The sequence below is a fragment of the Anolis carolinensis genome, unplaced genomic scaffold (assembly GCF_035594765.1).
Source record: "Anolis carolinensis isolate JA03-04 unplaced genomic scaffold, rAnoCar3.1.pri scaffold_10, whole genome shotgun sequence".
Lineage (NCBI taxonomy): Eukaryota > Metazoa > Chordata > Lepidosauria > Squamata > Dactyloidae > Anolis > Anolis carolinensis.
Window position 1 is genome coordinate 21,667,791 of NW_026943821.1, and position 12,971 is coordinate 21,680,761.

Below are 12,971 nucleotides of genomic sequence, written 5' to 3' on the forward strand. Positions count from 1 at the left end.
CCAACTTGCAAGGATTTCCCGCACCGAAGATTGCCCAAGGATTGAGGAACATATTTTCGGAGAACATAAAGTCCCAAATTCTATGCAGGAAGAGTGTGTCCTGCCTAAGAAATATAGTTTTTTTCTGCCAAAAATATTTATTTCAGTGCAAAAAATTATAAATGAAATACATCCGGAAAGGTGAATCATTTCGGCACCAAGGTGGAACTCTTAGGAATGGGCAAACTTGGGCCCTCCAGGTGATTTGGACTCCAACTCCCACAATTCCTAACAGCCTACCGGCTGTTAGGAATTGTGGGAGTTGAAGTCCAAAACACCTGGAGGGCCCAAGTTTACCCATGCCTGATCTACACTGTTGAATTAATCCGGTTTCGTGCCATTTTCAAAGCTATGGAAGACAGGATTTGTAATTTGATGATGCACCAACATCTCCTTGGCGGAGAAGACAAAAGTCCATGTAACACTACAACTTCCAGGATTCCATTGCATGGGAAAGTGGTGTCAAACCGGATTAACTCGACAATATAGACGCACCCTTTGCTTGTTTCGTTCTCAAAGAACGATGGAAAGGAAACAGCCGTTTTCTCCCCGTTCCAAGACAATTTGGCGCACATTCTCCGCCGCACATGAATTGTGTTTTGCCTCCCGACGCGCCTCTTTGTATCCACTTCTTGCACATCAATGGGGGTTCGGCTCGCTGTTTGCACAGAGGCTTGTGAAGCTTGCAAAAACCAACGTGGCCAAAGCCTGGCTAAACTCCCCTTTCAGCAGCAATGAGTTCCGGACAATGGGTCGGTTAATCCGGGGAGGGATTAAAGCACCAAAAGACCCCCACATCCTGGACAGAAAACCCAAAGGAAAGAGAGGGTGACAGAGGGGATGGAGACAAGGGGAGGAAGGCTTTCAGGGCGCATCATGTACGGGCTGGTGCACCCATCTCTTCATGTCAGCAAAACACCCCATTTCAAACCGGGGTGTAATATCTCAACTATTTTGTAATATCTTGCATGCAAGGACATGTAACAACCATAGTTTTGTCCCTATCTTGGATGAAGACTACAGAAAAATATCCAACTCGTAGTTAAGAATCGGAATGAAACAACAAGAAGTGAGAGAAATATACCCCAAGGAAGGAAAATTCACCCCTGAAAGAGTTATTATTATGGGGAAAATGGGTCACTCTCATCCACGCAGTAATTCAGAGCATTTGGACAAAGGCAGAACTTGAGTATTTCGATATTCTTCCCATGTTCAAAAGTCTCAATGTGTTGCAGATGAATTAGTCTGCATGGAGAAACATATCAAGTTTTCTGGGCACAGAATGTTGCATTTTCTGCCCAAAAGCAAAAAATAAATCGTGCACCAATAATGCTGTTTTCTGTACAGAAAATATAAAGGGAAAATACAGTGGATACATGAACAGTAGCGAACCCAATTGAAATGAACTACGTCTGGCCCAATAACACCATATTGGAGGACCTAAAAAATGTCTAGATAGGACATACAGGTTGAGTAGTATCCTTTCTCCAAAATGCTAGGGACCAGAAATTTTGAATATTTTGTTTGGATTTGGGAATACAGTAGAGTCTCATTTATCCAACACTCACTTATCCAACATTCTGGATTATCCAACGCATTTTTGTAGTCAATGTTTTCAATACATCATGATATTTTGGAACTACATTCGTAAATACAGTAATTACTACATAGCATTACTGCGTATTGAACTACTTTTTCTGTCAAATTTGTTTTATAACATGATGTTTTGGTGCTTAATTTGTAAAATCATAACCTAATTTGATGTTTAATAGGCTTTTCCTTAATCCTTCCTTATTATCCAACATATTCGCTTATCCAACATTATGTTGGATAAGTGAGATTCTACTGTATCTGCATTTGCATTTATGTACCCAATGAGGTATCTTAGAGAGAAGACCCAAAATTACGTATGTTTCATATAAACATCTCCACATAACCTTAATGTTGGAGAATTTTGGATTTCAGGATTCTGGATAAGGGACACTCGATCTGTATTTCTTCAGAAGTGGATAAAAGGAAACCATGAGAACAAGTCCTGTGGGTCACAAATGGGTTCCAAGATGTATAGATTGAGGGAATGTTATCCTGAAAGTCCATTGTCCTTAGCTTTGCTCCTTTTTCCCTCTGTAGCCCATCTAGACAGTTGTTGACATGTCTCCAATGAAGACTTCCAATCACAGCAGTCTTCCTCCTTGTTTGTTGGAATTTGTGGTGGTTCCTCTTAATATCCAGGCATAGCATGAAGTACAATGGAAAATTGTCAAGATGAGATAAAAGAGTGGTCAAGAGATAAGAAATTTTGGAGTGCTTGCAAGAGAGAAGATAGGTGAGATACAGTGTAGGGTTGGTTGGCATGGTCTCCATAGGGACTCATATATGGGAGGAAAGCAATGCGCAAAAGATCCCAAGCTACCTGAGGTATGATAGAGTTCGACATGAGAGAGAAACCTCCCAGACATAGTTGAAGAATGGCCAACTTTGAACACATCTCTAAAGGGGGCTTGCTCCTCTATGAAGATATCTGGGAGAAGGTCAAGTCTGAGGAGCAATCATGTCTAACATGGCTTTGTTATGATGAACCAATGAGAAGGCAAGAAAGGAGAGAAAACACACAGAAAATGAGAGGCTGTTGTGTCCTTCCCATTCTTCAAACCACCACCTTCTTGGGAAATCTCAACATGGTATCCCTTGTTTGGTGTTGTTGTGTTTTCGTCTCATTGTTTGGTGATGTGTCGGTTTTGAGCATTGGGACAACTCAAAGGATGATGTAGGACCAAAATCGAATGGTTCCTTCCAACAAATCTTCCTCCTTCACATCCATTTCGTGAGCTCTCAAGAAGTTTTCCACCACTCAAGGAAGGTCCACCAAAGAACAGACGGTCTCAAAATGATGGTCAAACCTCATTCCCTTTAGAGATGGACCCAGTTGGCTGTATGATGTCTTATGGCTGATCCAGATCCCAAACCTCTTTGGAGAAGAAAAAGGCAGGGCAACAGAAGGAAAGAAGTTCTCTTTGGTGAGCCCCATATGGAGCAGGGTCCTCCTCTCCAGCCCCCTCATTTCTTGTGGTGGTGCATGTCTTCCATCCCAACCCGGCCCCAGACGCCCACCACAAAGGTCTCGATCTCACATTCGTTTTCACCACGGGCGATGCGGAAGTAGCCGTGCTCGCCCCAGTCCTTGCCCCAGGAGTTGGCAGCAATCTGAAGCCAGGGAGACAAAGGGGTATGGAAGGCACCGTTAACCATAAAATACTTCCAATAAAATCATGATTTAATGTTTATGGAAACCAGAAAAACATTGGTTAGAATTCATTAGACATCATTGAGGGCGTTGAGTTTGTGAACCCAACTGAGGGCTTGGCGCAAACCTTGAAGGCTCTATCCAACGTACTGACGTGGTTCTGGAGATTCAGCACCTCGGAGAGCTTTTTGAAACCTGAAGTAGCTCCATTTATCCACTCACTCAAGAGCCATCAATTGCCACTGGTAAGAAGTTGGCTTACAGTGCTTTCATAAACATAACAGAATCCTATAGTTGCAAAAGACCTCAAGGGCCATTGAGTGCCACCCTATTCTACCAGGCAGGAACATGAAAAATTATCACTCTTGACAGATGGCAATACAAGCTCTATCAAAAGTCTCCAGAGAAGGAGACACCACTGGACTTCCAGGCAACATATTTAACTGTTGAACAGCTTTATTGTCAGGAAGTTTTTCCTAGTATTTTAATCTTTTTTGCTTCATTTCTTAGTCTCTAGAGCTGGGGTCCCCAAACTAAGGCCCGGGGGCCGGATGCAGCCCATCGAAGCTATTTATCCGGCCCGCACGACACAAGGGCAAAGGAAGTGGGGCTAAATGACCCAAGGGGTCTCTTCTTCTCTTACAACTATTATTATTATTATTATTATTATTATTATTATTATTATTATTATTATTATTATATTGAGGCTGGGTGGCCATCTGTCAGGGGTGCTTTGCTTGTGCTTTTGGCGCACAAAGGCAAAAGGGGGTTGGGCTAAATGACCCAAGGGGTCTCTTCCAACCCTCTTTATTATTATTATTATTATTATTATTATTATTATTATTATTATTATTAATAACATTGAGGCTGGATGGCCATCTGTCAGGGATGCTTTGGTTTTGTTTTTGGCGCACAAAGGCAAAAGGGGGTTGGGCTAAATGACCCAAGGGGTCTCTTCCAACCCTCTTTATTATTATTATTATTATTATTATTATTATTATTATTATTATTATTAATAATAATAACATTGAGGCTGGATGGCCATCTGTCAGGGATGCTTTGGTTGTGCTTTTGGTGCACAAAGCAAAAGGGGGTTGGGCTAAATGACCCAAGGGGTCTCTTCCAACCCTCTTTATTGTTGTTGTTGTTGTTGTTGTTAAAAATAACATTGAGGCTGGATGGCCATCTGTCAGGGATGCTTTGGTTGTGCTTTTGGTGCACAAAGGCAGAAGGGGATTGGACTCAATGGCCCAATGGGTCTCTTCCAACCCTCTTTTTTATTATTATTGTTGTTGTTATTATTATTATTTATTGCTCAGTGGCCAACTATAGTCCGGCCCTCCAACGGTCCGAAGGATTGTGAACTGACCCCCTGTTTTAAAAGTTTGGGGACCCCTGATCTAGAGCCACAGAAAACAAGCTTGCCCCTCCTCGACGTGACACCATTTAAAATATTTCAGCATGGCTATTGGCTATCTTGACTTTCTGTTTTAAAAACTGAACATAACCAATTCCCTAAGTCATTCCGCATAGGGCTTAGTTTCTAAACCTTTGACCATTTTGGTTGCCTTCCACTGGACACTTTCCATCTTGCCAATATCATTCTTGAACAGTGATGCTCAAAAGTGGACACAGTATTCCATTTCTGGCCACCACAATATAGAAACATGGGCATCACTTTTCAAGATGTTGTCGAGGGAGATCTCCCGTTCCTCCTTGCACAACACCTTTCTAGCAGATGGGAAGGAGAAGCTAAAAGATCCCAGTTGCATCTCTTCCTTCCTAACCACATTTTTGACAGCCAGTGCCCAAAACAAGGAGTCGTGACAGCCACTTGGATGGACAAAAGACCACTAAGATGTGGATATTATGATAGGAGAAAGATAAAACATAAATAGATTTTGAAAAAAGTCATAAGCACTCACCCAGTATTTCTGATTTGACCCATCTGGCATTTGTTCTTCTCCCCACCTGTGTTGCAAAATGGAAAGAATAGTTTAGCGGAGATATCCTTCCAAGCAAAGGCAATTTGATGGTGGAAAAGCAGGATCTTTTTAGAAGACATACTGCAAGGAAATTTGTGTTCTAATTTTGGGGAAGGTTCAGGAAAATGTACCCTTAGGCCTTGTCGAAATGTGATCAGCAATGAGGACTACATTCCTGACATAAATGGGATGCCACATGGGTTCTGAGTGGCTTGAAGGGATTTGCATCCCTAAGGATATGGATTCCCACTCCTAAGGAATTCTGTTTTTATCCCAAATGGAATTGAAGAAGAACCTCAGGATTTGCATCAGCAAACTTTCCAAAGCCATACCAAGCATAACAAACAATTTTCCGGACTATATCTTTGAAAGATGGTGACCTTGCTCGCAAAACACGACTCAAAATATTGGAGACATTGCTTGACATTTTATCAACCACAAATATATCTAATCCCCCTTAGACTAATGGCTTGACCAAGACCACATCCCTGCAAAGGTGCACCTTGCTTTACCTGATCTGAAATGGAGAAGAAATCAGGCAAGATGTTGGTCAAAATCCAAATCCCACAAAGGGGGTTCCCATTTTATTCCTAGTAGATCGGCTCAGAATCCAGCCTTTTATTGCCCTTTTAAAAGGCAGCTCAAGGAGACAGTTCGGGAATGGAAAATACAGCATCCATTCCATCTTTTCTTTCTCCTTGGCTTGCCCTCGGAGGTCAGCGTTTTCCTTCATTCCAATTAGTTGCTTTTGCCCATCTCCTGAGTGTTTGGAGCGCCTTGCTGTGGCGACGGCTCTGTTTATTTTCACTTTGCGAGATGAAGCAAAAAGAGGCTCAGAGGGTCGCCTTGGTGGTGCCAAGGTTTTGTTTAGACTTCTGCTGCTGGCCTCCCTTGTCCCCATCCATCACTGATTCCTCCGCTTGTGACGTCACACAAAACCCAACCAAAAGACTTGGAGACTGGTGTGCCACATTTGTCTTTAAAAGGCAGATATGCTGGGCTCTTTGGCCATATCATTACAAAAGGTGACAATGTTAGGTCAGGACAAACGGCTGGCTCTTAAGGTGAGTTTCAGGGCATTTGTGTTTGTGGAAATGCTGCTATGGCTACTATTGTGAGTATGAAGCAAAAGAGTAAAGGTGACATTAAGTCTAGTCGTATCCGACTCTAGGGGTTGGTGCTCATCTCTATTTCTAAGCCTAAGAGCCGGCGTTGTCCATAGACATCTCCAAGGTCATGTGGCCGGCATGACTACATGGAGCACCGTTACCTTCCCGCCAGAGCAGTACCTATTGATCCACTCATATTTGTATGTTTTCAAACTGCTAGGATGGCAGAAGCTGGGGCTAACAGTGGGAGCTCACCCTGCTCCCCAGATTCGAACCGCCAACCTTTCAGTCAGCAAGTTCAACAGCTCAGCGGTTTAACCGGGGGCTCCGAAGCAAAGGAGATGCATTTCTTATTTGGAATTACGAAAACCAAAATACTCCAAAATCCAAAAATATCCATTGTGAGACTTTTGCTTTCTGGTGGCTCAGTGCACACAAACTTGATTTCATGCACACAATCTTACAAAAGTATGCATGCATTTATCCTCAGGCTATGTGTATGAAGTGTCTATGAAACATACAGGAATTACATGTTTAGACTTTGGTTCCATCACTCATATATCTCAGTATATATGTGCAAGTATTCTAAAAGCCAAAAATATTCAAAATCCAAAACACTTCTGATCTGAAGCATTTTGGATAGTAAAGGTAAAGGTTTTCCCCTGACATTAAGTCATTAAATGACTTCATGTCAGGGGAAAACCTTTACCTTTACTATCCGAAGAGCCGGCGTTGTTCTTAGACACCTCCAAGGTCATGTGGCCGGCATGACTGCATGGAGTGTGTTTTGGATAAGGGTTACATAAATTTCGTTTATCCATCATTAAATGCCTACAAGATGTCAACCAGAACTTCTTGGAGGTCTAATGTTCATAAGGTTGACATTAATCAGTGCCAACTTAATGATAATTAACAAATAATAATGAGCTCCACAGTGGGCCAGTCTGAGCAAATATCACGATAAGAATCTAAAATTCCATTCAGAACTTGGAAAAAGTTCAATGCATCTGAGAATTTACCAAAATCTCGCCTCCAGCATCGCCATTAGCTGTCGGATTCTGGGATTCTAGTCCAAAATATGATTTTAAGCCTTAATCCCAAGATCCTCTCTCTATCTAGAGTTTTGTGGTACTGTATATACTCGAGTATAAGCCTAGTTTTTCAGCCCTTTTTTAAGACTGAAAAAGCCCTCCTCGGCTTATACTCGGGTGAAGGTCCTGGTTGGCTCATATTTGGGTTAGCTTATACTCGAGAATATATGGTACATTTATTATTGTTCTCTATTATTATTGGTATTGTTACATTTATTATTTTACTCTATTATTGTTGCTACTGTTACATTTATTTTACTCTATTTTTATTATTATTACTAATACATTTATTATTTCATTCTGATCTTATTATTATTATTATTGCATTTATTATTTTACTCTATTATTGTTGCTACTGTTACATTTATTTTACTCTATTTTTATTATTATTACTAATACATTTATTATTTCACTCTGATCTTATTATTATTATTGCATTTAGTATTTTACTCTATTTATTATTACAGGTATTATGTTCCTGTATTTATTATTGTTATTATTACAGGTATTATTTTACTCTATTATTATTTAAACGATACATAAGCACATTTACATTGAAGAAGATGAGAATAATGATTTGATCAGAGTTGGACAGTCTTCTCTTAAATGTGAGCTTTATGTATATATTCAAAAACATTTAACCTACTGATGCCTCAATTAATGTAATTTTATTGGTATCTATATTTATTTCTGAAATTTACCACCCTCGGCTTATACTGGAGTCAATGTTTTCCCAGGTTTTTTTGTGGTAAAATTATGTGCCTCGGCTTATATTCGGGTTGGCTTATACTCGAGTATATACAGTAACTTTGTTTCACCCCACTGTTTTAATCAAGTTGTACCCGCCTTAATCTGCAAGGAGAATTATTATTATTATTATTATTATTATTATTATTATTATTATTATTATTATTATTATTACACAGTGTCTAAAAAGTTACAAGATCTGTAAGTTGTAGTTTTGAATCGTCTTCATTTTCCTGTCCATTATACTCCTCACAGTTTTTTACCTCATTGGTCATGCAATTAAAACAATATCTCATTCCCCTATTTTCACTTTTCACAGCAGAAAAAATAACAACAGTAACAACTCGCTTCTCTTTACGGTTCAAGAGTTAAAATACATCATAATACTAGACTTTGGCTAGCTTTCAAAACAACTCTGTAACTCATCCTGGTCATTATCAGCAGATGTCTAGTAAATGAGATATAAAATTATCTGCCTCGGCTTATATTCGGGTTGGCTTATACTCGAGTATATACGGTAATTTCCAACTCTGTGATCGCAGAATCATTTCCCTGCCTATGCTTATGAAACATCACAATCCTCATAACAAGAGGTTTAAAGAGCTACGGGAGGTTCTGTGAGCTGTTTCCCAAATATGTAACCTTTCCAACCTCTGGTTATCCAATTACTTAATCAAAAAGTGCTTTAAAAGTTTGGGAACGTTCTGAAAAGAGTTTTCACGGTCTGGGATGCATTGCATCAGACACCTGCTGTGTGCCTACGAAATGTCTCCCGTCCCAGACTGGTTTGAACTGGCAAGTTCCCATAACATGCCTTGATTCTGCAGGATTTGGCTAGTGTGCCCACCTTGCATTTGCAAAATATTTGCGTCTTGCAGGTGTTTCAGGACAATAGCCATAGGGACGGTGCTCCGGAACCTCCGGCTGTGTTCAAATAACCCCAAAGAATGACTTTGTCACTCAACCGGCGGGTCTTTGACGTCAGAAAGGAGCCTTTTGCGTCTCTCCCAAGGAGACCGGCTTTATCAGGTTTGTTCCCGGAGCCTCCGGTCTCCCTGCCGAGGGGCCTCATTTGGCAGCGTTGGTTCCGCATTCCTCAAGCAGCAAGTGAGCTGGCAAGATTCAGACGCCGCTCAACGGCTGCCCAGCTGGTGCCCACAAAGCAAAGCAAACCATGGAGCAGTGGGGAGAAGTGGGGGGAAACCTTTCCTTGTAGCAAAGTATCCCCCAAAATAATTCTGCCCTCATTTTCATAGACTCCTAGAATAGGTAAAGCTAAAGGTTTTCCCCTGACATTAAGTCCAGTCGTGTCCGGGTTGGTGCTCATCTCCATTTCTAAGCCAAAGAGCCGGCGTTGTCCATAGACACCTTCAAAGTCATGTGGCCAGTGCATGGAGCACTGTTTCCTTCCCACCGGTGCGGTACCTATTGATCTACTCACATTTGCATGTTTTTGAACTGCTAGGGCCAGGCTGTGATAAACAAAAGAGGAGAGTCAGAAGAGGAGAGAAGGGCCGGGCTGTGGCACAGGCTGGTGAGCAGCCTGCTGCAATAAATCACTCTGACCATGAGGTCATGAGTTCGAGGCCAGCCCCTGCTCGTTGCTGACCTAGCAACCCGAAAGATAGTTGCATCTATCAAGTAGGAAATAAGGTACCACTTATAAAGTGGGGAGGCAAATTTAACTAATTTATGACGTTGGAATGAGGAAGTGCCATCACAGTGGATGATGAAGCAGCTGCTCCCCCCTGTGGCCAGAATCGAACATCCCCTCAGGAGAAGATTAAATGGCCTCTGTGTCTCTCTCTGTTTCGGTCCTATGTGTATATGGGCATTGAATGTTTGCCCTATATGTATATAATGTGATCCGCCCTGAGTCCCCTTCGGGGTGACAAGGGCGGAATATAAATACTGTAAATAAATAAATAAATAAATAACCAGCTGCAATAAATCACTAATGACCGAGAGGTCATGAGTTCGAAGCCCGGGTCGGGTTAAGCCCCCCGACGATTAAATAGCCCGGCTTGCTGTTGACCTACGCAGCCCCGAAAGACAGTTGCATCTGTCAATTAGGGAAATTTAGGTACGCTTTATGCGGGGAGGCTAATTTAACTAATTTACAACATCATAAAACTGCCAGCAAAACTCGAGGAAAGGAATGAGGAAGTACAGCCACTAGTGGACAGTGAAGCAACAGCTCCCCCTGTGGCCGGAATCATGAAGCTGGAAAAAAAATGTTAAATGCCTCTGTGTCTGTCTATATATGTTGTTTGTCTGTTGGCATTGAATGTTTGCCATATATGTGTTCATTGTAATCCGCCCTGAGTCCCCTTCGGGGTGAGAAGGGCGGAATATAAATACTGTAAATAAATAAATAAAATAAATAAATAGGTTGGCAGAAGCTGGGGCTAACAGCAGTAAGTAAGTAAGTAAAAGTTTATTTGTATACTGCCCTCTCTCACAAAAGGGACTCAGAGCAGTTTCCAATATAAAATCAGCATAAAACATTATACAATAAAACACTGAAAACACTATAAAACGCTATAAAAAAACCCATAACAATTGACTAAGACAATCACATAAACAGAAGCAATATAATCACTCAAATAACAAATAACAATATAATCACTCAAATCCGCTCCCCGGATTCGAACCTGTGACCTTTCAGTCAGCAAGTTCAGCAGCTCAGTGGTTTAACCCGCTGCACAATCAAGGACTCCTTACTGAATTACAAATCCTCAGATTCCACAGCATTGAGCCTTGGAAGTTGGTACCAAACTGCATTCGTTCTACTTTGGAGACGTAGCCAGAGCGGTACCTATTGCTCTACTCACATTTGCATGTTTTCAAATTGCTATGTTGGCAGAAGCTGGGGCTAACAACAGGTGCTCACTCCACTCCCCGGATTCGAAACACCAACCTTTCAGTCAGCAAGTTCAGCAGCTCAGTGGTTTAACCCGCTGCATAACCAAGGGCTCCTTACTGAATTACAAACCCTCAGATTCCACAGCCTTGAACCTTGAAAGTTGGAAGTGGCACCAAACTGCATTCATTCTACTTTGGAGACGTAGCCAGAGCGGTACCTATTGATCTACTCAATGTAGCATGTTTTCGAACTGCTACATTGGCAGAAGCTGGGGCTAACAGTGGGAGCTCACACCACTCCCTGTATTCAAACCACCAACCTTTCGGTCCGCAAGTTCAGCAGCTCAGCGCTTTAACACGCTGCGCTATCAGGGGCTTGTAGACTCATAGAATATGGAGCTGGAAAAGATCACATGGGCCACCCAATCCAACCGCATTCTGCTATGCAGGAAAAGGACAATTGAAATACCCCCAACTGATGGCCATCCAGTCTCTGTTTAAAAGCCTTCAAAGAAGGAACCTCTACCACACTGAGAGGCAGAGAGTTCCACTGTTAAACAGCTCTTCTTCTTATGGTCAGGAGGTTCTTCCTAATGTTCCGGTGGAACCTTCTTTTCTGTTATTTGAACCCATTGCTTCAATAAGTCCAAGTTTGAGTCTCCTGGGCAATGATACTCATTGATGTTTTGTTCAATTTTGCTTTCAATCTCCCATTAAGAAATAGAGTTTAGTGGTGTTTCTACAGAAAATAATGCCCTCAGAATGGTTGGACAGTAAAATCACTTTCTGCTTTGCACAAGCAATTCCAAACAATAACAAAGAATCTCATGGCTTCCAACATAATCGGCAACAGAAAAAGAGTCTGCAACTACACTGTCGAGATAATACAGTTTGACACCACTTTAAATGGCTAACCTCAATGCTATGGAATTCTGAAGGTTGGAATTTGACAAAGTCTTTAGCCTTTGCTGGCAAAGAGTTCTGTCTCCTCCCCAAACTACAAGTCTCATGATTCCATAGAAGTTAAAATGAGATCAAACTGCATTAATCAAACAGTGAATGAAATGAAATGAATGAAATGAAAGCAATGTACCAGATTCCCTCTGTTCTTGGAAGCTAAGCAGGGTCAGCCCTGGTTCGTAAGTGGATGGGAGATCGCCAATGAACACCAGGCACCCCAGGCGAATAAACCTCTCTTACCCCGTGATTTTGACAGAATGGGTGCCGTGCCGTCGGTACTGTTCTGGCTTCCCGGCGGCTACTGCAGTGTGCCGATAAATGCCAGTTCTGTACATGAAGAAGTCTTCGTGCACTTCCAGGATCGCTGTATGAGAGAAGAGGGGAACAATATAAACATTTCACTCATAGACGATTTGGGTTTTTTTAAATTTTTATTTTAAATCCCAGGTAGTTGAAGTGAGATTCCCCTCCGTCTTGCTCACCTTGCACCGGCCCGTTCTCCATCAGCTCCTTCATGATTTCCTTCTCCTGCAAACAAAAGCCAAAGTTCAATTAAAAATAATAATAACACAAGATGCGATCGGTCCCTTTTCCTTTCTTCTAGAGCAGAAGATGCTATTTTTAAAAAAAAAAATGCATGAAGCAGTTATCACTATCTCAGCCATCCATGTGGATAATAATAATAATAATAATAATAATAATAATAATAATAATAATAATAATAATAATAATAATAACTTTATTTTTAAACCCCGGCCCATCTCCCCAAAGGGCTTACATGGGGCCTTGCCCGATAAAACAATCAAATATCAAAACACAGCAATAAATCAGTTATCCAATAAAAACATCAATTACAGTAAAAACAATCGTTAAAATCATACAATATAAACACTGGAGACTAATTCATAGAACCCATAGTTTGGGATTTTAG

The 12,971-nt window shown here is 41.3% G+C and overlaps 1 protein-coding gene across 1 annotated transcript in view; it reads right to left on the reverse strand.

The window, feature by feature from the left end:
* The window catches only part of tinagl1 (tubulointerstitial nephritis antigen like 1), a 42,205-nt gene that overhangs the window by 614 nt on the left and 28,620 nt on the right, over window positions 1–12,971 (reverse strand). Inside the window, exons 9-12 of the mRNA XM_008117904.3 lie at window positions 12,523–12,568; window positions 12,281–12,404; window positions 5,209–5,254; window positions 1–3,243 (exon numbers count right to left, since the gene is read on the reverse strand). The exon at window positions 1–3,243 is cut by the window's left edge and continues 614 nt beyond it. Coding sequence (XP_008116111.2) covers window positions 3,097–3,243; window positions 5,209–5,254; window positions 12,281–12,404; window positions 12,523–12,568 — 363 coding nt within the window. The 3' untranslated portion in view covers window positions 1–3,096. The remainder of the gene's footprint in view (window positions 3,244–5,208; window positions 5,255–12,280; window positions 12,405–12,522; window positions 12,569–12,971) is intronic.